Source organism: Macaca mulatta, chromosome 3, assembly GCF_049350105.2.
Source record: "Macaca mulatta isolate MMU2019108-1 chromosome 3, T2T-MMU8v2.0, whole genome shotgun sequence".
Classification (NCBI taxonomy): domain Eukaryota; kingdom Metazoa; phylum Chordata; class Mammalia; order Primates; family Cercopithecidae; genus Macaca; species Macaca mulatta.
In genome coordinates, this window is record NC_133408.1 from 10,404,444 (window position 1) to 10,429,708 (window position 25,265).

The window sequence follows — 25,265 nt, forward strand, 5'->3', positions numbered from 1 at the left end:
TCTCACGAGATCTGATGGTTTTTGTTTTGTTTTGTTTTGAGACAGAGTTTTGCTCTTGTTGCCCAGGCTGGACTGCAATGGCACGATCTCGGCTCACCACAACCTCTGCCTCCCAAGTTCAAGCGATTCTCTTGTCTCAGCCTCCCGAGTAGCTGGGATTACAGGCATACACCACCATGCCCGGCTAATTTTCTATTTTTAGTAGAGACAGGGTTTCTCCATGTTGGTCAGGCTGGTCTCGAACTCCTGACCTCAGGTGATCTGCCCACCTCAGCCTCCCAAAGTGCTGGGATTACAGGTGTGAGCCACCATGCCCGGCCATCTGATGGTTTTATAATGGGTTTTTCCCCATTTGCTCGGCAATTCTCCTTGCTGCTGCCACGTGAAGAAGGATGTGTTTGCTTCCCCTTCTACCATGATTGTACGTTTCCTGAGGCCTCCCCAGCCATGCTGAACTGTGAGTCACTTAAACCTCTATCCTTTACAAATTACCCAGTCTCAGGTGTGTCTTTATAGCAGCAGGAGAATGGACTAATGCTGAGATGCTGTCTCAAAAAATAAACAAAATAAAATAAATACAAAATATTTAAAAAATTAAAAGTTTACATTGAAGAAAGGATGGTTTTTATTTCCTTGATGTTAATATTTGTAACAAAATTGCTAAGAATTTGCCTCTAAAAAATGTGCTCTTCAACATACTCTTCAAATAGACCTCTGGAATAGAAAGGTAGAGAATAATCTTATATATAATTTCAGGGAGCAGTTTTATGCCTTACTTTAACATCGACCTGAAATAGTCTAAAACTCCTTTGTGTGATGCCCACCAGAATTTACTCCTAAGTCCTAAAATGAACACTTCTTGGGTGTATTGGCTTGTTGGTGGTACATATTTTACTTTTTTGCAGCCTTCGTTGATAACAAATATTCTGTTCTCCCTGCATGAAGACAATGCTACTGAAAACGCATGTGCCCCATTCAGTGGAGCGTTCCCACAGAGCATAATGAGTAGGATGCTTCGAGCCCCTGCTGGCCCATCTTTGGGAGCACCGTCACTCTCTAGGCCAACAGCAGAAATTTGCAAAACAAGGATTTGCTTACTTCTTTATTCGGAACAAATTGTTCTCTGAGCCGAGGTAATTGGATTGTATCGAAATCGAGGCTGTGCTGCTGACGGCATCAATGCTGTGCTCTAACCACAGTCGCCTGTGCACAGCCCAGGTGAGTGTGGAAAGGGACCATGGTTTGGTGGGGACGGGGATGCAGTATTGAGACTTCTGGGCTTTTTTTTAATCTAATTTTTTTTTAAGTTTTAAAAAATAATTTAGAAGCCGAATTTAAAAACACACACACACATATTGTATGATTCCACTTTTATGAAATGTCTAGGAGAGGGAGATGCAGAGAGACAGAAAGTAGGTGAGTGACTGCCGGGGCCTGGGGCGTATGGGAGTGTCTGCTAATGGGTATGAGATTTCTTTCTGAGATGATGAAAATGATCTGAGATTAGTGGTGATGCTTGTACACTTCTGTGAATACACAAAAAGCTGCTGAACTATACAGTTTTTGGGTGTTTGTGGTTTTTTTGTTTGTTTGTTTGGAGACAGTCTCACTCTGTCGCCCAGGATGGGGTGGGGTGGTGTGATCATAGCTCACTGCAACCTCAACCTCCCAGGCTCAAGAAATCTTTCCACCTCAGCCACCCGAGTAGCAGGGACTATAGGCTCGCACCACCACACCCAGCTAATTTTTGTATTTCTTGTAGAGATGGGGTTTTACTATGTTACCCAGGCTGGTCTCAAGCTCCAGGTTTCAAGAGATCCTCCTACCTCTGGCTCCCGAAGTGCTGGGAGTACAGGCATGAGCCACTGTGCCCAGTCTGAACTGTACACTTTAAAGGGGTGAATTTTGGCCGGGGGCGGTGGCTCACGCCTGTAATCCCAGCACTTTAGGAGGCCAAGACGGGTGGATCACCTGAGGTGGGGAGTTTCAGACCAACGTGACCAACATGGAGAAACCCCATCTCTACTAAAAATACAAAATTAGCCAGACATGGTGACACATGCCTGTGATCCCAGTTACTTGGGAGGCTGAGGCAGGAGAATCGCTTGAACCTGGGAGGCAGATGTTGCTGTGAGCCGAAGTCACGCCATTGCACTCCAGCCTGGGCAACAAGAGTGAAACTCCGTCTCAAAAAAAAAAAAAAAAAAAAGGTGAATTTTATGGTATGTGAATTGCATCACAATTTAAAATTTAACATTTTTCTGGGTGAATGTGGTGGCTCATGCCTGTAATCCCAACACTTTGGGAGGCCAGGGCAAGAGGATCACTTGAGGCCAGGAGTTTGAGACCAGCTTGCTTAACATAGTGAGGCCCCATCTCCACACACACACACACACACACACACACACACGTAGCAGGCATGGTGGCACATACCTGTGGTCCCAGCTACTCAGAAAGCTGAGGAGGGAGGATTGCTTGAGACCAGGAGTTCAAGTCTGCAGTGACCCGTGATCGCACCACTGGACTCCAGCCTAGACAACACATTAAGACCGTGTCTCTCTAAAACAAAACAAAACAAACAAAATTCTGCCTAAGGAACTGGATTGAAAATAATATAGATAATGCAAGCTCAAGCAAACCCCAAACAAATGTCAAGGCTAACATTTCTGTCTTTATTGCAAGCTCATCATCAGCCACATAACAAGCTAAAAGAGATCTGGCAAAAAGTTAGCAAAAATAATTAACATTATCAAGAAAAATAATTGAATTATTAACATCTTTTATCATTGGACCTCAAGCAAAGCATACATTATTCCTTAGATACTATCAGTTGTGTTTAAAAATCATGTGATCCTCAATACAAGATCATACAAAATTTCACTCAGCTTAATGACAAATGTTTAACAGCGTGTTAAACAGCATGTTTCACAATTCCGTGTGTAATACAGAAGTTTAAAAAAAAATTAGAAAGCACTTTCTTCCTACCACAGCAAAACTGGTTAAAATAGCAAATAGGAAACACTATGGCAAGAAATTGAAATGCATTCTTTTGTAAGAAAATCTACTGGAAGACTCAGAGAAAATGTGGCTGGAGATTTGAAGAAACCATTATTACATCAAATCACACAGCGTGGGAGGTTTTAGTACAGTCGGGTGAAAGTGCAGACATTTCTAGCATGTTCCAGCTTGTGGTATTTGCAAGATTCTGTTTCAATAAAGGAACTCATTAGGAGCTACTTTTTGTGAGCCACTGAAAGAAAGATGTGTCAGAGGAGTCAGCCTCAATCATAAATTACTTTTTAAAACACAGATATTTTATAGAAAACCTAGCTAAGTATAACCATTTTTGGAGCGGCCATTTTGATTAGAATGCTAAAATGATTCCAGAGAAAACATATAGAGATGGCACCACATGTGAAATCCATTTGCTGCTCCGTTATTAGGCAAGCTATTGCAGGAAAGAAATGGAAGGAGATGAAGGAAGATGGAGACTGTGGAGAGCGGGAGAGGCTGGACTGTTCAACACCAACAGCCATTCCTCAGCTCCAACCGATTGACTCCTTGCAGGATCACAGGCAAACACTGCCAGAGATCCAGATTTTTAAAGAGAAATCACCTGATTTTTAAAACCCAAGTGACAGGAACACAAAATTGGTCTTTCGAAGAGCAGTCTTCTCTCTCTCCCCATGCGTGTTTTGCTGTAGAATGATAGGCTAGTGGTAATCTTCTGACTTCTTCAGGAAAGTTATACAATGGGGTTCATTTTAAAACACTTTAGGAGGCCACAGAGGGAGGATCACTTGATGCCAGGAGTTCAAGACTAACCTGGGTAGCATAGAGAGACCCCCATCTCTGCAAAAACTTAAAAATTAGCTGGGCATGGTGGTGAATATCTGTGATCACAGCTACTCAGGAGGCGGAGGCGGGAGAATTGCTTGAGCTCAGGAATTTGAGGTTGCAGTGAGCTATGATTGTACCACTGCACTCCAGCCTGGGTGACACAGTGAGACCCCATCTTAAATAGATAGATAGGTAGGTAGGTAGGTAGGTAGATAGATAGATAGATAGATAGATAGATAGATAGATAGATAGATAGATAGATAGGCTGGGTGCAGTGGCTCACACCCGCAATCCCAGCACTTTAGGAGGCCAAAGTCAGCAGATTGACCTAAATTCAGGAGATAGAGACCAGCCTGGGCAACATGGAGAAACCCCATCTCTGTCAAAAATACAAAATAAAAATAAAAATTAGCTGGGCGTGGTGGCAGGTGCCTGTAGTCCCAGCCACTTGGGAGGCTGAGGCAGAAGAATCATTTGAACCTGTGAAGCAGAGGTTGCAGTGAGCTGAGATCACACCACACTGTACTCCAGCCTGGGCAACAGTGAGACCCTGTCTCAAAAAAAAAAAAAAAAAAAAAAGGAAAGAGAAAGAATAAAAAAGGATAAATAAACTTGGATTCATATCAAGGGAAGATTTATTCATCAAATTTCAGTAAAAACTTCTTCAAAATTGGTGGATGTAACTGAAAAATATCATGATTTAGTAAGTGCATGCTGTATTTTATTTGAATCCATGCTTCTCTGTGAAATAGCTTAAATATTATATATATGTATACACAGTATACATACATTTATTTAGTATATATATTTATTTCATGAGAATAAAAGGATTTAAGAACTATTAATAATTAAAATGCTTATCAGGCAAGATAAAGAAATAAAGAGCATACAAATGGAAAGAGAGGAAGTCAAACTATCTCTGTTTGCAGATGACATGATCCTATATCTAGAAAACACTAAAGTCTCAGCCAAAAAGCTCCTTCAGCTGATAAACAACTTTAGCAAAGTCTCAGGATACAAAACCAATGTACAAAAATCACTACCTTTCCTATAAACCAACAACAGTCAGCGAGAGTCAAATCAGGAACTCAATCCCATTCACAATCACCACAAAAAGAATAAAATACCTAGAAATATACAGCTAACCAGGGAGGTGAAAGATCTCTACAATGAGAATTTAAAAACCCTGCTAAAAGAAATCAGAAATGACACATATAAATGGAAAAACATTCCATGTTCATGGATAGGAAGAATCAATATAATTAAAATGGCTATACTGCCCAAAGCAATTTCTAGATTCAATGTTATTCTTTTTTTTTTTTTTTTTTTTAGACAGTCTTGCTCTGTTGCCCAGGCTGGAGTGCAGTGGCGTGATCTCAGCTCACTGCAAGCTCTGCCTCCCAGGTTCACATCATTCTCCTGCCTCAGCCTCCTGAGTAGCTGGGACTACAGGTACCCACCACCACACCTGGCTAATTTTTTGTATGTTTAGTGGAGATGGGGTTTCACCATGTTAGCCAGGATGGTCTTGATCTCCTGACCTCGTGATACACCCGCCTCGGCCTCCCAAAGTGCTGGGATTACAGGCGTGAGCCACTGCGCCCGGCCAATTCAATGTTATTCCTATCAAACTTCCAATGACATTCTTCATAGAACTAGAAAAAACTATTTTAAAACTTCATATGGAACAAAAAAAAAGAGCCCGAATAGTGAAGGAAATCCTAAGTAAAAAGAACAAAGCTGGGGACATTACCCTACCTGATATAAACCATGCTACAGGGTTACAGTAAACAAAACAACATGGTACTGGTACAAAAACAGACACACAGACCAATGGAACAGAATAGAGAGCCAGAAATAAGGCCACACACCTATAACCATCTGATCTTTAACAAAAGTGACCAAAAAAAAAAGCAATGGGGAAAGGAGTCCCTATTTAATAAATGGTGCTGGGATAACTGGCTAGCCATATGCAGAAGATTGAAACTGGACCCCTTCCCTAGACCATATACAAAAATCAACTCAAGATGAATTAAAGACTTACATGTAAAACCTCGAACTATAAAAACCCCGGAAGACAACCTAGGCAATATCATTCTGGATACAGGAATGGGCAAAGTTTTCATGACAAAGACGCCAAAAGCAAAGCCAGGCGCGATAGCTCATGCCTGTAATCCCAGCATTCTGGGAGGCCAAGGCAGGCAGATCACTTGAGGTCAGGAGTTTGAGACCAGCCTGGCTAACATGGTGAAACCCCATCTCTACTAAAAATACAAAAATTAGCTGGGTGTGGTGGCGTGCGCCTGTAATCCCAGCTACTCAAGAGGCTGAGGCAAGAGAATCACTTGAGCCCAGGAGGCAGAGGTTGCAGTGAGCCAAGATCATACCACTCCACTACAGCCTGGGTGACAGAGCAAGACTCTGTCTTTAAAAAAAAAAAAAAGAGAGAGAGAGATGTCAGAAACAATTTTAACAAAAGCAAATATTGACAAATGGGATCTATTAAACTAAAGAGTTTCTGCACAGCAAGAGAAACTATCAACAGAGTAAGAAGACAACCTAGAGAATGGGAGAGGAATTTTGCAAACTATGCATCGGACGAAGATCCAATATCCAGCATCTATAAGGTACTAAAACAAATTTGCAAGAGAAAAAACAACTCCATTAAAAAGTGGGCAAAGGGCTTAAACGGATGCTTCTCAAAAGAAGACATACATGTGGCCAACATGAAAAAAAGCTTAACATCACTGATCATTAGAGAAATGCAAATCAAAACCACAAGCTACCATCACACACCAGTCAGAATGGCTATTGTTAAAAAGTAATAAATAAATACATAAAAGATTCTGGCGAGGCTGCAGGGAAAAGGGAACACTTATACACTGTTGGTAGGAATGTAAAGTAGTTCAACCATTGTGGGAAGCAGAGGGGAGAATCCTCAAAGATCTCAAAATAGAACTACCATTTGACCCAGCAATCTCATTACTGGGTATATACCCAATGGAATATAAATCATTCTACCATAAAGATACATGCACTGGAATCAGTCTAAATGCCCATCAATGACAGATTGCATAAAGAAAATGTGGAATATTATGCAACCATAAAAATGAACAAGATAATGTCTTTTGCAGGAACATGGATGGAGCTGGAGGCCATTATCTTTAGCAAACTGACACAGGAATAGGAAAGCAAACACAGTATATCCTCACTTATAAGTGGGAGCTAAATGACGAGAACTCATGCACACAAAGAGGGGAACAACAGATGCTAGGGCCTACTTGAGGATGGAGGGAGGAGGGAGAGGAGCAGAAAAAATAATTATTGAGTACTAGGCTTAATACCTGGGTGATGAAATAATCTGTACAACAAACCCCTGTGACACGAGTTACCTATATAACAAAACTTCACATGTCCCCAAACCTAAAATAAAAATTATTTAAAAAGGCCGGGCGCGGTGGCTCAAGCCTGTAATCCCAGCACTTTGGGAGGCTGAGACGGGCGGATCAGGTCAGGAGATCGAGACCATCCTGGCTAACACGGTGAAACCCCGTCTCTACTAAAAAATACAAAAAACTAGCCGGGCGAGGTGGCGGGCACCTATAGTCCCAGCTACTCGGGAGGCTGAGGCAGGAGAATGGCGTGAACCTGGGAGGCGGAGCTTGCAGTGAGCTGAGATCTGGCCACTGCACTCCAGCCTGGGCGGCAGAGCAAGACTCCATCTCAAAAAAAAAAAAAAAAAAAAAAAATTATTAAAAAAGACACATACACGTGTATGTTCACTGCAACACTGTTCACAGTTGCAAAGACATGAAATCAACCTAAATGCCCCTCAATGGTAGACTGGACAAAGAAAATGTGGTACATATATACCACGGAATATTATGCAGCCATAAAAAGGAACAAGATCATGTCCTTTGCAGGAACATGGATGGAGCTGGAGACCATTATCCTCAGCAAACTAATGCAGGAACAGAAAACCAAATACTGTATGTTCTCACTTATAAGTGGGAGCTAAATGATGAGAACACATGGACACATACAGAGGAACAACACACACTGGGGCCCATGGGAGGCTGGTGGGTGGGAGGAAGAGCGAAAAAATAACAAATGGGTACTAGGCTTAACACCTGGGTGGTGAAATAATCTGTATAAAAAGACCCCATGACATGCCTTTACCTATGTACCTATTTAACAAACCTGCACATGTACCTCTGAACTTAAAATACAAGTGTTTTTTTTTCTTCTTCTTTTGTTTTTTTTTTTTAAGATAGAGTCTCACTCTGTCCCCCAGGCTGGAATGCAGTGGCGCTATTTCGGCTCACTGCAAGCTCCGCCTCCCGGGTTCATGCCATTCTCCTGCCTCAGCCTCCGGAGTATCTGGGACTATAGGCGCCCGCCACCGCGCCCGGCTAATTTTTTGTATTTTTAGTAGAGACGGGGTTTCACCATGGTCTCAATCTCCTGACCTTGTGATCTCCGCCCGCCTCGGCCTCCCAAAGTGCTGGGATTACAGGCGCGAGCCACTGCGCCTGGCTACACGTTTTAAAAAGTAATTAAATTGCTTATTTCCTTTTTTTTTTTTTTTTTTTTTTTGTAGCGATGTGGTCGTGCTATGTTGCCCAGGCTGGTCACAAGCGATCCTCCTGCCTCGGTCTCCCAAAGTGCTGGGATTACAGGTGTAAGCCACTATGCCCAACCTGGACGATCCTTTAAAATATGTGTTTTGTGTATACTTTGTAATGTGCAATATATTATCCCAGTAGTACATGTTGGGTGAACCATATGAAATTGCCTTTTTTGTAGGTTAAAAATAGTAAAACATCAGCAATTTCACATAGCTCAACATAACATATAATTCATAAGTGAATATATGTTAGGGGGCAGGCACACATTTTTAATTTTGTATTTTTTTGAGACAGAGTCTTACTCTGTTGCCCAGGCTGGAGTGCCGTGGTGCAATCATAGCTCACTACAATCTTGAACTCCTAGGCTCAAGGCTCCTGAGGTGCTGGGACTATACGCACACACCACTGCACCTGGCTAGCTTTTAAATTTTTTGTTGAGAAGGAGGTCTCCCTCTGTTGCCCAGGCTGGTCTCAAACTCCTGGGCTCAAGTGATCCTCCTGCCTCAGCCTCCCAAAGTGCTGTGATTACAGGTGTGAGCTACCATGCTCAGCTACATTTTTTAAGTGAGAGGGGTACATGATCAAAACCCTGGAGCTCTTAGGTTTCAGACTTTTAGTTCATTCATGTAACTGCAAAAATCGGAGAGCTAAGGAGGCCCCAAGCTCACCATATCCTTGCCATCAAAAATGTCTGACCCACAGTATATGTGATTCCATTGCTAGCCACAGCTAAAGTGCCTTGTTTTGTATTTGCACTAAGCTGGCCAGATTCTAAGTAATTTAGAATTAATGTAATGTAAAACTATCATACAGCATATATTAATTAACTTTTTTGAGCAGGGTCTCTTTCTGTCTCCCAAGCTGGAGTACAGTGGTGTGATTTCAGCTCACTGCAGCCTCAACCTCTCCCAACTCAGGTGATCCTCCCACCTCAGCCTCCCAAGTGACTGAGACTACAGGCACGTGTCACTACACCTAGTGAATTTTTTGTATTTTTAGTAGAGACGGGGTTTCACCACATCCAGGCAGGTCTTGACCTCCTGGACTCAAGTGATCCACCTGCTTCAGCCTCCCAAAGTGTTGGGATTACAAGGGTGAACCACCTTGCCTGGCGCATGCAGCATATTTTAAACTGGAGGTTGATGCCATCAGAATTTGGACTATGTTTGTTATTTAGGATAAACTTATTATTGGACGAGGCTTTTATTTGTCAATAAAACTGACTTACCAAGAAAACTCAACAAAGCCAGATGTGATTATTTAGTTTTTATCTCAAGCATCACATGAAGGAGTAAGGATAAGACTTCTAGTATTTTTCTGTGATCCAGTACTTTTCTGCGAAAAAGCCAGCAAAATTAGGGGTCATATTAAATCCTTTCTGAAATTCACACAGGTTTAATTGTTTTTAAGTCTGAAAAGATGTACTTTAAACAAAAGAAACAATAAAATACGATTTTTAATTTTTAAAAGAAAAAGCCAAATTTGTTCAAAAACCAAAAAAGTAAACATTTTAAAAGAAAAAAAAAAGGCCCAGAAAAGAAAAACACAAAAAGAGGAATTTTTCAAAAGACTGACGCAATAAAAAACAATGGATGTTTGTTACCTTTACACAAAGGAAAGGGAGAACAGCAGAATGTGATTTTACTTTGCAATGTGTACTTTCTATAGTGCTTGGATCGCTAAAAGTATTTCCGTTCATTACTCCTACTTTTTAATATATTAGGCCTAGTATGGTGGCTCATTCCTGTAGTTCCAGTGCTTTAGGAGGCCTAGGTAAGAGGACAGCTTGAGGCCAGGAGTTCAAGAGCAGCCTTGGCAACATATTGAGAACCTGTATCTACAAAAAACATATTTTTAATTAACTGGGTGGCTGGGCACGGTGGTTCATGCCTGTAATCCCAGCACCTTGGGAAGCCGAGGTGGGGGGATCACCTGAGGTCAGGAGTTCGAGACCAGCCTGGCCAACATGGTGAAACCCCATCTCTACTAAAAATACAAAATTAGCCAGGCGTGGTGGCACATGCTAGTAATCCCAGCTACTCAGGAGGCAAAAGCAGAATTGATTGAACCTGCAAGGCAGAGGTTGCAGTGAGCTGAGACTGTGCCGTTGCACTCCAGCCTGGGCGACAAGAGTGAAACTCCATCTCAAAAAAACATTGCTGGGCATGGTGGCTCACACCTGTCATCCTACCTACCACGAAGGCTGAGGTGGGAGGATTCCTTGAGCCCAGGAGTTCAAGGCTGCAGTGAGCTATTATTGAGCCACTGCACTCCAGCCAGGGACAGAGCAAGACCCTGTGTCTAAAATTTTAAAAAATAAAATAGAATACTGAAATAAAATATTAATAGTTTATAATTTTAAAAGAATTATTTTTAAAAACCATGAAAAACCAAAAAACCTTAAAGCAGGAACTATTTAATTCTAAAAATGTCTTAAGCAAAAAAGGTGATTATCATTTTTTCAAAATATTTATTTCAAGTAGAAATCGATATAATGTACTACATACAGGAAGACACCACATGTAAGATAAGTAAGTCAGAAATGTTCAGGAATACACATTTATCATCAAAACATTAAAAACTCAAAATAATTTTACATTAGATACTTTAACTAAAAATAGTGTTCATGGGTTAAGGGTAGGGTTAAAAAAACAAAAAATTTTAAAAAAGTGTTCATCTATTAAAATAAGCCCCAAACAGTCACCAACTAAGAGTGAAGGTTCTACTCCCTATAAATTCATACACACAGCCCTTATACAGTCATCATATACATTTTTATCTAATTGTCTCCTAAAAATCCCTTTTTGTTACTCTTTTTTTTTTTTGAGACGGAGTTTCATTCTTGTTGCCCAGGTTGGAGTGCAATGGCGCAATCTCAGCTCACCGCAACCTCCGCCTCCCAGGTTCAAGGCATTCTCCTGCCTCAGCCTCCCGAGTAGCTGGGATTACAGGCATGCGCCACCACACCCAGCTAATTTTATATTTTTAGTAGAGACGGAGTTTCTCCACATTGGTCAGGCTGGTCTCGAACTCCCAACCTCAGGTGATCTGCCCGCTTCGGCCTCCCAAAGTGCTGGGATTACAGGCGTGAGCCACCATGCCTGGTCCTTTCTGTTACTCTTATGGGAATTATTTGGTGGGTAAAAAAAAATTTTTTAATAAATACGATTTTTTTTTTTTTAATTGCCAGGCTCAGTGGCTCATGCCTGTAATCCCAGCACTTTGGGAGGCTGAGGCGGATGGATCACCTGAGGTCAGGAATTCAAAACCAGCCTGACCAACATGGTGACACCGAGTCGCTACTAACAGTACAAAAAATTAGTGCACACCTGTAATCCCAGCTACTTGGGAGGCTGAGACAGGAGAATCTCTTGAACCCAAGAGGTGGTGGTTGCAGTGAGCCGAGATTGTGCCACTGTACTCCAGCCTGGGCAACAAGAGCGAAACTCTGTCACAAAACCAAACCAAACCAAACCTTTTTTTTTTTTTTTTTTCCAAAATGCTACTAAGCAACTGCATCTGCCCTTGGATGATAGATTAAAATGGGGTTTAATATCTAAATTATTTTTACAAAAGCAGAAAGAGCTAAGTAATGAGTCTCAGTTTAAGTAGGAGGTGGAGTGGGTGACTAGGAAGAATCCGTCACCTGATCAGCGAGTGACAGTGCTCGAAGGAGCTGTGAAAATGGGCTCTACCAGATAACAACTCTGTTGACACAGACCTTCTCTTTGTCCTGGAATCCTCTCTCAAAGGTATGCATGAGTGCACCAAAAACGAATCACCAGGAGAAAGAAAAGTAAAAGGTGACTCTGCCCTGAGTAGTGTGCGGGCCAGGGGCTGCCCGAGAAGTCTCCAGCCTCTGTACACTCAGCAGGGATGCGCGGTGTCCTGGCTCGGGTGTCCCCAAGAGAACGTTGGGGCAGGTCCCGGAGCAGGGTCCAGGAGACAGAGACAGACTCATTTGGATGAGGAGCACTCGCCGCCCCTTGAGGAGTCGCCATGAGGGAGAGGACCCCCCCCCCAGGAGTCACCCCCTCCTCTGGATCGCTGCCCTCAGTTGATGCCCTGGTCTCTGCCGTTTTCCTGCAGACCTCCTGCCTCCTGGGGTGGAAGATGGAGGGGCGGGGGTCCTTCCTCTGGCTCTTCAGCTTCCGAAGCAGACTCAGTGGACTCATCGTCGTAGAAGTCAATCGTGGCTTGCACTGGGAAACTGGCCAGCACTTGCTCCCCGGAGCTCTGCAGGTATTCTTGACGCTTTGACATGGGTAAATAGACTCTAATATTTAAGAAACAAATACACCATTAATCAACCTGAACCTCGTCCTCAACCCCTTCTAGAGGATGCTTTTTCCCAGAAGCAAAGAACTCCCCAGTCTTCCTCTCTGGTCTTTGCCTTCACAACACACAGAATTTAAGCCATCAGAACAGAGAACTGTAGGCACCTATTGGAGGGACCTGGTGATAAACCTATCCCAGTTCACAAGTGAGTTATAATCTGACCCAGCCAGTCAATTTAGACAGTCGCAAGGAAAAGGGTGTGCTTCAAGGAAGGTAAAAGGCAACTGAAAACATTGAATTCTAAGATTAGGAAGCTCACTGTGATCAAACAGGGGACTTGACTCTTCTTGGATAATTGATGTCCCACTTAGGTGAAGCCTCACTCTCCCCACCGTCTGTCCCCTGCAGCATGGGAAATGCTGTAACCCCTTGGGTTCTGGAGGAAATTTACTCTGACATCTCTGAAACGCTGGTCTAGAGAAGCAGCTAAGTTTTCCAGATGTTGCCATAGAGAAATTGGAGGCACAAATCCCTTGCTCTGCCAGAATAAAAAAGATGTGCTGAGGAAAAAAGAAAATAAAAGAAAGAGAAAGAAAAAAGAAAGTACTTAAGTATGTAAAATTTGGAACCCCTAAATTTCAGGTTTTTATAGAATTTTGGATTTGCTCATACATGGCAAGTATTAAGATATCCCCTCCCCATATCTTTTTTTTTTTTTTTTTTTTTGAGAAGGAGTCTCGCTCTCTCACCCAGGCTAGAGTATAGTGGCGCGATCTCGGCTCACTGCAACTTCCGCCTCTTAAGTTCAGTGATTCTCCTGTCTCAGCCTCCCGAGTAGCTGAGATTACAGGCACCCACCACCACGCCTGGCTAATTTTTGTATTTAGTAGAGACGGGGTTTCACCATGTTGGTCAGGCTGGTCTCGAACTCCTGATCTCAAATGGTTCGCCCAACTCGGCCTCCAAAAGTGCTGCGATTACAAGCGTGGGCCACCACTCCCGGCCATAATCTCTCATCCTTTACTTATTTCCTTTCTTCTTTGTTTTGAGAAAGGATCTCACTCTGCCACCCAGGCTGGAGTGCAGTGGGGCAATCATAGCTCACTGCAGCCTTGAACTCCTGGGCTCAAGCATCTCCCGCCTGAGCCTCCTTAGTAGCTGAGACTACTGGTGCATGCCACCACGTCCAGCTAATTCTTTATATTTTTCATAAAGACAGGGGTTAGCCATATTTCCCAGGCTGGTCTGTTACTCCTGAGCTCAAGTGATCCTCCTGCCTCAGCTTCCCAAAGTATGAGATTACAGGTGTGAACCACCATGCCTCGACCTGCTTTTCATTCATTAATTTATTTGCATTTTTCTCTGTAGTCTTCTGAGGAAGTAAGTTTGTCAATTGATCACTGCTTATTTGCAAAGCTGATTTCAATATCCTTTTTTTTCAGATAGAAGAGAAAAGGGGGAGAGAAAACACCCTTCTATAAATAATGGATGATAGTTTTTCACTTCATAAGATATCCAATAGACCAGTGCTTCTCGACCTCCAGGGGACATCTGGCAATGTCTGGAGACATTTTTGATTGTCAGAACTGAGGGGAAGCTACTGACATTTAATGAATAGAGGTCAGGAATACTGGTAAACACCCTACGAGGCCCAGGCTAGCTCCCACCATGAAGAATTATCCAGCCCAAAGTGCCAACAGTGCTAAGGTTGAGAAATTCTGCAACAGACAGAATGTATATATTCATCTAAGACAGAAATATGAGCATAGTTCCATTTTTAGCCATGTTTACAATTAGGTATTTATACTGAAGTATTCACAGGTGAATTCCTAGCATGTCTGAGATTTGCTTTAAAATATGCTGGGGTGGGACACAGTGGCTCATTGGCTCATCATATCTGTAATCTCGGCAGTTTGGAAGGCCAAAGCAGGAGGATCAATTGAGCCCAGGAGTTTGAGACCAGCCTGGGCAACATGGCAAAACCCCGTATCTGAAAAATACAAAAAAAAAAAAATTAACTGGGTGTGGTGGTGTGCACTTGTAGTTCCAGCCACTCCAGAGGCTGAGATGGGAGCCTGGGGAGGTGGAGGCTGCAGTGAGCTGCGATGACACCACTGCACGCCAGCCTGGGCAACAGAGCAAGACCCTATCTCAAAATAAAATAAAATAAGATATGCTAAGAACAACAACATAGTTGCGGGTGATGAATATGATCAGCTCAGACCGTTGATAACTATTGAGGCCGGTGATGGGTACATGGGGTTCACTGTACTATTCGCTCCACTTTTGTGTATGTCTGAAATTTTCTGTAATAAAAATATAAAGTGAAATTGTATATCCAGTGTGCAATGTATGGCTGCAGCTCATGCTTTGTCAGTCACAGCATTGTCAACCAGTCAAAAACAGGGTGGCCAGGCACAGTGGCTCACGCCTGTAATCGCAGCACTTTGGGAGTCCAAGGCGGGTGGATTACCTGACATCAGGAGTTCAAGACCAGCCTGGCCAATATGGTGAAACCCTGTCTCTATTAAAAATACAAAAATTAGCCAGGCATGGTAGCGCCTGTAGTCCCAGCTACTCCAAAGGCTGAGGCAGAAAAATCGCTTGAACCTGGAAGGCAGAGGTTGCAGTGACCAAGATTGTACCATTACACTCTAGCCTGGGTGACAGAGCGAGACTCTGTGTCAAACACAAAAAACAACAACAAAACAAAAACGGGGGCAGCAGCAGTGTGTCTGTGAGGCCAGCTGTGGGTAGGTGGTGCGACTGGATGCCTGCAGGGCATGAAGCAGGGTGGTGACTCTCAATCCTGGCTGCACATTAAGACCTCCTGGGGAGTCTGTAAAAATACAAGCCAGGCGCAGTGGCTCACGCCTGTAATCTCAGCACTTTAGGAGACCAAGGTGGGTGGATCACCTGAGGTCAGGAGTTTGAGACCAGCCTGGCCAACATGGTGAGACCGCATCTCTACTAAATATACAAAAAAACAATTAGCCAGGCAGGGCAGCATGCACCTGTAATTCTAGCTACTTGGGAGGCTGAGGCAGGAGAATCACTTAAATCTGGGAGGTGGAGTTGCAGTTGAGCTGAGACTGCACCACTGCACTCCGGCCTGGGCAACAGAGTGAGACTCCATCTGAAAACAAACAAACCGATGCCTGGGTCTTTCCCTAGAGCAAGTGAATCAAAGTGCCTGGGAGAACCACCCAGGCATCTGTATTTTTAAAAGCTCCACTAGTAATTCTATGAGGATTGAAAACCATTGGTGTGGCCAGTAGCAGTGGCTCATGCCTGTAATCCCAACACTTTGGGAAGCCTAGGGAAGAGGATAGCTTGAGCCCAGGAGTTCAAGACCAGTCTGGGCAATATAGTGAGACCTTGTCTCTACAAAAAATTACAAAATTAACAGAGCATGGTGGCACATACCTGTGGTCCCAGCCACTTAGGAGGGTGAAGTGGGAGGATCGTTTAAGCCCAGGAGGCAGGGGTTGCAGTGAGCTGAGATTGTACCACTGCACTCCAACCTGGGTGACAGAGTGAGACATCAGAAGAGAAAAGAAAACTATTGGTGTAAGGCATACAAGGAAAGCTTCCTTCTAACCAGTCTGAGGGGTCTGAGCTTCATGCCTACACATGAGTGTCTTCGGGTTGTATTCAGCTTTCCAGTCTTACAGAGTAACCAAGGCAAAGGCACCTGGAGGAGTGGAGGCGCCCCAGGCAAGGTTAATTTTAGTAAAGGAGATGGAGAAAGACAGAGAATAAGAGACAGAGACAGAGAGACAGGCAGAAATCCTAAACATGAGCCACTTGTCTAAAACGGACAGAGTGTAGATGGATACAGCAGTGAGAATTCTCGTCAGCACCAGGACCACGACACACACTTCAGAGGCAGGAGGAAAAGGCTCTCTCAAAGGTGCTTGGCACCCACTGTGCTGGAGCCAATCATTTACTCAACACATAGATTTTTTTGTTTTGTTTTTTTGGAGACAGAGTTTTGCTCTTGTCATCCAGGCTGGAGTACAATGGTGCGATCTCAGCTCACTGCAACCTCCACCTCCCAGGTTCAAGTGATTCTCCTGCCTCAGCCTCCCAAGTAGCTGGGATTACAGGCACCCGCCACCACGCCCAGCTAATTTTTTTGTATTTTTAGTAGAGACGGGGTTTCACCATGTTGGTCAGTCTGGTCTCGAACTCCTGACCTCAGGTGAACCACCCGCCTCAGCCTCCCAATGTGCTGGGATTACAGGCATGAGCCACCATGCCCACCCTCAACATACAGATTTTGAAGGTCGACTTTGCACTAGACAGTACACTAGCTTATATCCTGGTAGGACAATAGAAATATACCTCAATATCTAAGTTTTTATATATGCATATATAATTCATATGCAATTATATAAATATAATACAAGGCATAATATGTAATGAGAAGTAGAAATAAAAAGTATAGAGAAAAGAGAGAGGCCAACTGCACTTTGCAGAAAACACCGAATGGATGAATACATGAATGGATTCCAGAAATCCAACAAAATATCCTTGGTATGAGGAAACTCAACAATACCAAAGAATATATTGAATTATTTTCCACTTTGTTGAAAATCTATGTGGTTGAAGACACTAAAGTGTATTAATGCCTATATTAAAAGGAAATTACAGATTACTTATTGTGAAGTCATATATTACCTTACAGGATGCTGAAACCCAAAGGCTCCCTTTGATCCAAAAGCGTGTTGGTCAGCCCTAGGTTCAAGCTGTAACGACAGACACATACAAACACAGAGACAATGCAAGAGCATTGGAAGGTGACATCCTGAGGTTTTAAACCACAGAACATAAGTCGCCTGCAATTGTTCATATCAGTATCAATTGTAGAGTATTTAGACACTTTATCAGTATCAGTTCCTGTTACTGCGGCCCAAAATGTCCCAGGCACTGTGAAGAATTCCGATGAAAGGAGTCAGACACAGTGCCTTGGTCCAGCATTTTACCATCTAATGGACAGAAACTCACATGTGTGCAAATAACCATGCTACAAAGCATCACATGGTGAGACACCCATGATTCTAAGCATGAAGGAAGATCAGGAACGGGCTCATGGAGGGCCTCGCAGAGACATCTGTGGCATGTGGGTTTGCGATTCTAAGACTATTTTGGCAGAGGAGAGCATCAAATTCAGAGTGGCAGTACCGGTCACGGTAGCTCATGCCTGTAATACCACCACTTTGGAAGGCTGAGGCAGGTGGATTACCTGAGGTTGGGAGTTCGAGACCAGCCTGACCAACATGGTGAAACCCTGTCTCTACTAAAAATACAAAATTTAGCTGGGCGTGGACGTGGTGGTGCATGCCTGTAATCCCAGCTACTCGGGAGGCTGAGGCACAAGAATCACTTGAACCTGGGAGGCGGAGGTTACAGTGAACCAAGATCCTGCCACTGCACTCCAGCCTGGACAACAGAGCGAGACTCCGTCTCAAAAAAAATTCAGAGTGGCAGGAAAATAGAGGGCGCAGGTGGGGAGCGGTGAGGAGCTTGGCGTGGTACCAGTGAGACACTGTGATGGGCAAAGGGCTCAAACAGTGACATTTGCCTTGAATACCCACTGTTGAGTTTAGGTTTGACTCTGGATACAGGAACTGGAGGTGGATTTTTGAGTCAGGGAGTCCAACTATCAGATCCGTATTTCAAGGAGATCAGTGGCCGCAGGGAGCTGTGCATAGGTGAGGCTGACGTGGAAAGGGCTTGGAGGAACCAGTCTTGGCAATTGAGGGTGAAGAGCTTCTGGATGAGGGCAGGATGTGAACTCAGGCTGGGTGCTATGGCTCACCCCTGTAATCGCAGCACTTTGGGAAGCCCAGGTGGGCAGATCACTTGAGGTCAAGAGTTCAAGACTAGCCTGGCCAACACGGTGAAGCCCCGTCTCTACTAAAAAATACAAAATTAGCCAGGTGTGGTGGCACATGACTGTAATCCCAGCTACTCAGGAGGCTAAGGCAGGAGAATCACTTGAACCCAGGAGGCGGAAGTTGTGGTGAGCCAAGATTGTGCCATTGCACTCCAGCCTGGGCAACAAGAGCGAGACTCCGTCTCAAAAAATATAAAAAAAAGAGAGATCGAGACCATCTTGGCCAACATGGTGAAGCCCCATCTCTACTAAAAATACCAAAAAAATTAGCTGGGCAAGGTGGTGCATGCCTGTAGTCCCAGCTACTCGGGAGGCTGAGGCAGGACAATCACTTGAACCTGGGAAGCAGAGGTTGCAGTGAGCTGAGATCACACCACTGCACTCCAGCCTGGCGACAGAGCGAGACTCCGTCTCAAAAATAAATAAATAAATTTATAAAGAGCTTAAATGGCCTGGAGCGGTGCATCAGAAACCCCAAATCTTCAGATTCCAGAGTTCAGTTGGAACCAGATGAGGAACAGGACAAAACTTACTATGGCCTGACAAGGAAGGACTTTGACACTGTGAATCTCCACGCCATTCCATCCTGCAGGGACACTGGGGCGGGGGGTGGGGGCAATGTGCACATGACATTCATGAGCAAATTAGCCTGTAAGGAGCCTCTGCAGACATTACATTTTACCAGCCATATTTTCTTTCTTTTTTTTTTTGTTTTTGTTTTTGAGATGGAGTCTCACTCTGCTCACCCAGGCTGGAGTGCAGTGGTGTGATCTTGGCTCACTGCAACCTCCACCTCCCAGATTCAAGCGATTCCCCTGCCTCAGCCTCCCTAGTAGCTGGGACTACAGGCACCTGCCACCATGCCCAGCTAATTTTTTGTATTTTTAGTAGAGACGGGGTTTCACCATGTTTCGATCTCCTGACCGTGATCCTCCCACCTCGGCCTCCCAAATTGCTGGGATTACAGGTGTGAGCCACTGTGCCCGGCTCCAGCCATATTTTCATAATTCACTGTGATGAGCTAAGAAAGTGATGAGGCTCTTTGGAACAAAATCTTTTCCATAAAGTTGTTCACTCTTTGGGGGATACAGGAAGCTGCTTCTTTGTTAACCTCTGTTCGTAATTATAAAACACTCCTAATTCCTCAGGCTTACTTTATGGCCACAAGCAATCCTGCCCTGCTAACGGCTATTTGGCGCCCTGCGATCAGACAGGGCCTAACTTGGCAGTGGCAGGTGTCAGAGAAAGAATAGCTTCTGTAAATCGCCCAGTTCTAACTGGACCCTGTTAAAACATTCGGCACACCTTTATCCACTTTAAAAACTTTACCCCACAAACATATGCAGCTTTAAAAGTTTTATGCCAGGCAGGGTGCAGCGGCTCATGCCTGTAATTATCAGCACTTTGGGAGGTAGAGGCGGGCAGATCACTATCTGAGGTCAGGAGTTCCAGACCAGCCTGGCTAACATAGTGAAACCCCGTCCCTACTAAAATTACAAAAATTAGCTGGGCATGGTGGCGCACTCTTGTAATCCCAGCTACTTGGAGGCTGAGGCAGGATAATCGCTTGAACCGGAAGGTGGAGGTTGCAGTGAGCTGAGATTGCACCACTGCACTCCAGCCTGGGAGACAGAGCGAGACTCCGCCTCAAAAAAAAAAAAAAAAAAAAAAAAGTATACCACAAATATCCTGATTGTTTTCCAAAAGGATCCTTTGTTCAGTGAGGGAAATGTCTAAATATTCACATCTTATAATGAAACGCGAGAACAGAAATGTGCACAAGGCAAGCACTGTGTTTAAGGTATGTGCGAGTGTGTTTTCCTATGAGCCCGAGGACCGACAGGTACAGAGAGGCTTTCAGTGGGGGTCAGCCCTCTCCTCACCGTTTGAGTCTCTGACCGGCCTAGGGCTAAGGTGTGGGAGCCTGGCAGATAGGACAGGCCCAGGAGAACAAATAGTCCCTGATGTTTTCCAGGAAACTGCCTCCCTGGCAGTGCCCGCAAGTGGCCAGGAGGGAAACGCAACAGAGATCAAAAAAGGTGCAGGTAGGGGAGGGAGATAGGTCCCTAGGGGTTGTAGGGGCATGAAGTGGGTGAGGGTGACCCTGCTGCTCAGAGTACAGGGCCTTGAGGCCTTCCCTCTACTTGAGGATTTTTTGGGGGTTTTTTGTTGTTGTCGTTTTTGTTTTTGAGACAGGGTCTATTCTGTCGCCCACACTGGACTGTAGTGTCCCGATTTCAGCTCACTGCAACCTCTGCCTCCCAGGTTCAAGCGATCCTCCTGTCTCAGCCTCCCGAGTAGCTGGGATTACAGGCGCACGCCGCCACCACCTGGCTAACTTTTGTATTTTTAGTGGAGACGCAGTTTCACCATGTTCGTCAGGTTAAACTCCTGACCTCAGATGATCCGACCGCCTGGGCCTCCCAAAGTGCTGAGATTACAGGGGTGAGCCACGCGCCTGGCCTACTTGAGGTTTTATTCTAGTTTTGCTTTGCTTGCCAGGAGCCCTGGTACAGGTCACCAAGCGTTAGCTCTCCTCACCACCACTCTAGCCAATGGCATTTTTGAGAAATACAGAAGAGGGCTTGGGAGCTGGGGAATTATCCTGCTTTGTCGGGCGAGGGCGCTGTTGAGCAAGAGGCGTTCCTTCCCCGCGCTAGGCAGCTCTAGTCGCTGGGCTGCAGGGAACCCAGCGCGGTGCACAGTACCAGAGCACAGACTGGCGCTGGCCGCTCTGAGCAACCAGCTGGGCCCTGCAAAGAGCGTGCCCCGGGTTGGGGGAGGGGCGTGGCGGGCTCTACAGCCCCCAGGGAACACCCACTCTTCCCACACCCACATCCGTGGACAGAACTACTTCAGCGTGACAGACTACCTGCCGATGAGTGAAAAAGTTACTAAAGTTCAACATTTCTCTGCAAGTAAATTTTTCTCACAGACGTCCTTATCATAACAGAAAGCAAACGCAAAACCATCCGTCTTACTTAGGAAGCGTGCTATCGTATTTTTATTCCTGCAAACAACTAATAGCTTCCACACCCATTTCATTTAAAAGAAAACTGGATAATTGTAAACATCTGTATTTTCACACAAGCACCTTTAAATTTTATGTTTAAAAACTAAGTTTGAATGCAAAAGTAGGAATTATTTTACATTATTTAGATATATGTATAAAAAATTGGGGACTAAAAATCATATCTCTTGTTAATTGATTTATCTTTTATCTGCTTCCTTCTTTGAAGTAAATTAAAATTCCCAATATTCAGATTAATTTAATAAAGTGCTGTGAATATCAAAATACAGTGGTCTGCTTTCCCACACTCAAGTTTTCTTACCACATTACAAATAACTGCACGTTAGGCCACATAACACGTGTTTTGTAAATTAAATACATCGTCTTTCCCAGCCTAATTCTTCAGTGTTTTAAGAGTCATCAAAAAAATTTAAATAAAAGTCATCAATTTATATTTTAAAATATAACAAAGGAAAGGTAAATTCTATGAAAGCAAATCATTACATCAGTAAGTATAAAGCAACTGAGTTACCGATGCAGAGTAACAAAAGAATGGTCGAGGTAATTAATCTTGCCCACAAAGCCCTCTGCTTGAGTGTATTTGCTCAGACAACATGAGATACCCCAGGAGTGCTTGACGGGGCTGAAAGTGATTCAGAAAGGGCCAGACGCTGGGTGGGGGGCTTTTAACAGCAACTCTGGGCACCTCAGCTGGGGCTCAGTCCTATTTGCTCTGTGGCACCGGCCCAACGCTAATGGTACACTCAACTTTTCTCTAAGGCAAGGGATAGTGGCAGCCTTCTCCCCTCCCCTCCCAACCTGTTGCTTTGCAGAAGAAAGCCCAACACGGAGGTCATCCCTTATAATTCCCATGAAACGACTATGCTTTTTTATTTTTATTTATTTTTTTTTTTTTGAGATGAGTCTCGCTCTGTCGCCCACACTGGAGTGCAGTGGCGCGATCTCCACTCCCTGTAACCTCCGCCTCCCGGGTTCTAACAATTCTCCCGCCTCAGCCTCCAGAGTAGCTGGGATTACAGGTGTGCACCACCACGCCCGGCTAATTTTTGTATTTTTAGTAGAGACAGGGTTTCGCCACGAACTCCTGACCTCAGGTTATCCACCCGCCTCAGCCTCCCAAAATGCTGAGATTACAGGCCCGAGCCACCGCGCCCGGCCTATGACTATGCTTTTACAGTGGGTTTGCTTTTCTAGGAAGGAGAAGCTACCAGGAGCCCAATCTATAATGCGACTCAGGACTGATTAACACCTTACTCTTTCAGGTTCCAACTCCCAGACCCCTAAGTGCTCCTGGGTTAGACGGCCAAGGGAGGGCCCTGCGCAGGAGGGACACGGTCCCTTTGTTTTAAAACACGGTGCCACTTTCTGGCTGGAGGGGTTACCTACAATGCCCATACTGAACCTTACCGGCCTTCCCGTTCTGGTCAGCTCAGCATCTCCAGGTGTCTGGATCCAAGGTCGCCAGGGCGCGGGGCTGGAACGGCAAGCGCCAGAGAGAGTGAACCCTGGGCATTTCTGCTGCCTTCACACTATGCCAGGAGAGTTAATCTTATTTCCAGTGCCTGCCTGAAAAAGAGGCACCGGACCCCCCAGGAACTTTCCCTCAAGTTCTCAGGGCTGTGGATAAATTACTGTTATTTGTGTTTTTTTCTCTCCTGCTACGTCCCCAGTTCTCTGCCTCCAGTTAAGCTTTGAGAATGGAAGTCCTGAATCTCACACAATTACCCGGGAACCCATTAGTTGAGAGATTTCTCTCCCAGCAAATCCTGGCTGAATTCTTCAATTCGGGGTTCCCCAACTATAGCTGGCGACTTTGTCCCCGGTTAATTTCAATCACGCCACCTCGGTCACTGAAGGACCTTGATTCTACAGAGATGATTTTACAGAGTTGTAGGATGAAAAACAAGCAAACAAAAAAAGAGGGCTGGGCGCGGTGGCTCACGCCTCTAATTCCAGTACTTTGGGAGGCCAAGGTTAGTGGATCTCGAGGTCAGGAGTTTGGCCACATGGCGAAACCCCGTCTCTGCTAAAAATACAAAAATTAGCTGGGCGTGGTGGTGGGCGCCTGTAACCCCAGCTACACAGGAGGCTGAGGCATGAGAATCCCTTGAACCCCGGAGGCGGAGGTTCCTGTGAGCAAGATCACGCCACTGCACTCCAGCCTCGGTGACACAGTGAGACCCTGTCTCAAAAAAAAAAAAAAAAAAAAAAGGGAATCTTTGTCCTGCCTGGCTACCTGGCCCACCCGGCCTACCGGGTCCCTTCCCTACCTCCCTGGCTAATCTGATTTCCTACAACGTTACTGTCTTTAAAAGGGTTGGTGCCCAGGGCCAGCGAACGCTGAGCCTCCAATCCAGGGACAACAGAAACGGCTACCGAGAAAGTGTCAAAGTGAGAGACTGCCTTTGCAAGGCTGGCTTAGGAGCCCGAGACTTCAGTGTCCCCGGCCGGCGAATTGAGATCTCCTCTACACGGAAGCGTCGGCCCCTTTCCTGGCCAGCTACATCCTGGGCCTCCGCACTTCAGAGCTGTGCGTTGGAACCGGGAGAACTCAGAGCTCCTCCCGGGAACCCGGCTGCCGGCTCAGGAGCTTGCTTGGCGTCGCCGTCGAGCTCGGGAGCTCTGCTGGGAATCCGGGGTTCAGTGGCGCCCCAGGCTCCCGCTAGCTGCGCACCCCGCACCGCCACCGCGCGCGCCTCTCCGCGCGTCCACGGGGGCGCAGGGCCACCCTCACCTCTCCGGCCCGCGCGGTGGCGGAGGCCTCCAGGGAGCGTCCCCGGGGCAGTGACAGCCGCGCCCCCGCGCCTTCCGGGCTCCGGCCGCCGCCTCGGACTCCATGGTGCCCGCGGAGCCCGCGCCCCCTGCTGCGGCGCCGGCCTCCGAACGCGCCTGGATCCACTCGGGCTAGCGCGCTCACCTACCCGCGCGCCAGGTTTAAAAACGGGGGCGGGGCGGCGCGGGCAACCACGGGGAGGGGCAGGACCCGAGGAGCTCCGGGAAGGGTGCTGAGGGGGCCGCAGAGCGCAGAGGGAAAGCCCGGGGCGGAGGAGCGGAGAGGTCCAGAGAAGTTCCGGGAGGGGACCAGGGAGCCGGGAATGGGGAGGGGACGAGAAAAGCTCGAGGAGGTGGCGCCGGGTGTCAAAGAGGGGAGTCCGGCAGGCCCGGGCAAGGGTGGGGACGGGACAAAGAAAAGCCGGGGAGGGGGCACCAGGGAAAGGGTGACCAGAGTAGGGAGGTACCAGGGATTGGGGCCACGGGCTCGGGCTGGAGACAGCGGGAAGTGACCCAAGGACGCGGGAGAGGAAAGCGAGGCCCGCGGGCGAGGGGCGTTTCCGTCGGGCGCACTCCCTCGGGGACTGAGGGGACCCGCGCTCACCCGCTGGGCTTCCCCTGCCGGATGTGGGATGTGAGGAGTCCCGGCTTCTCCGTCCCTCCGTGGTCCCCGCGGCCTCGGGCTTTGGTCCTGTGCGAGCATCAGGTTCCCTGGGTTTCCGGGGAATCTCGCTTCTACCGCCTTAGAGCGGCCGCGGGGCTTGGGGGACATCCACTGAATCCTCAGGTCTGCTTGGACCGACCTTGCCTTCGG

At 45.9% G+C, this 25,265-nt stretch overlaps 1 protein-coding gene across 1 annotated transcript; it reads right to left on the reverse strand.

Annotated features, from left to right (window-relative positions):
• Positions 1-11,944: 11,944 nt before the first annotated feature.
• Positions 11,945-24,615, reverse strand: RIPPLY3 (ripply transcriptional repressor 3). Its single transcript, XM_015132909.3, has 4 exons — positions 24,414-24,615; positions 23,087-23,153; positions 17,430-17,497; positions 11,945-12,744 (listed from the first exon to the last, which is right to left on the reverse strand). Exons 1-4 carry the CDS (start codon positions 24,515-24,517, stop codon positions 12,522-12,524), a joined length of 462 nt encoding a protein of 153 aa, XP_014988395.3. The 5' UTR covers positions 24,518-24,615; the 3' UTR covers positions 11,945-12,521.
• Between the last annotated feature and the right edge of the window lie 650 nt (positions 24,616-25,265).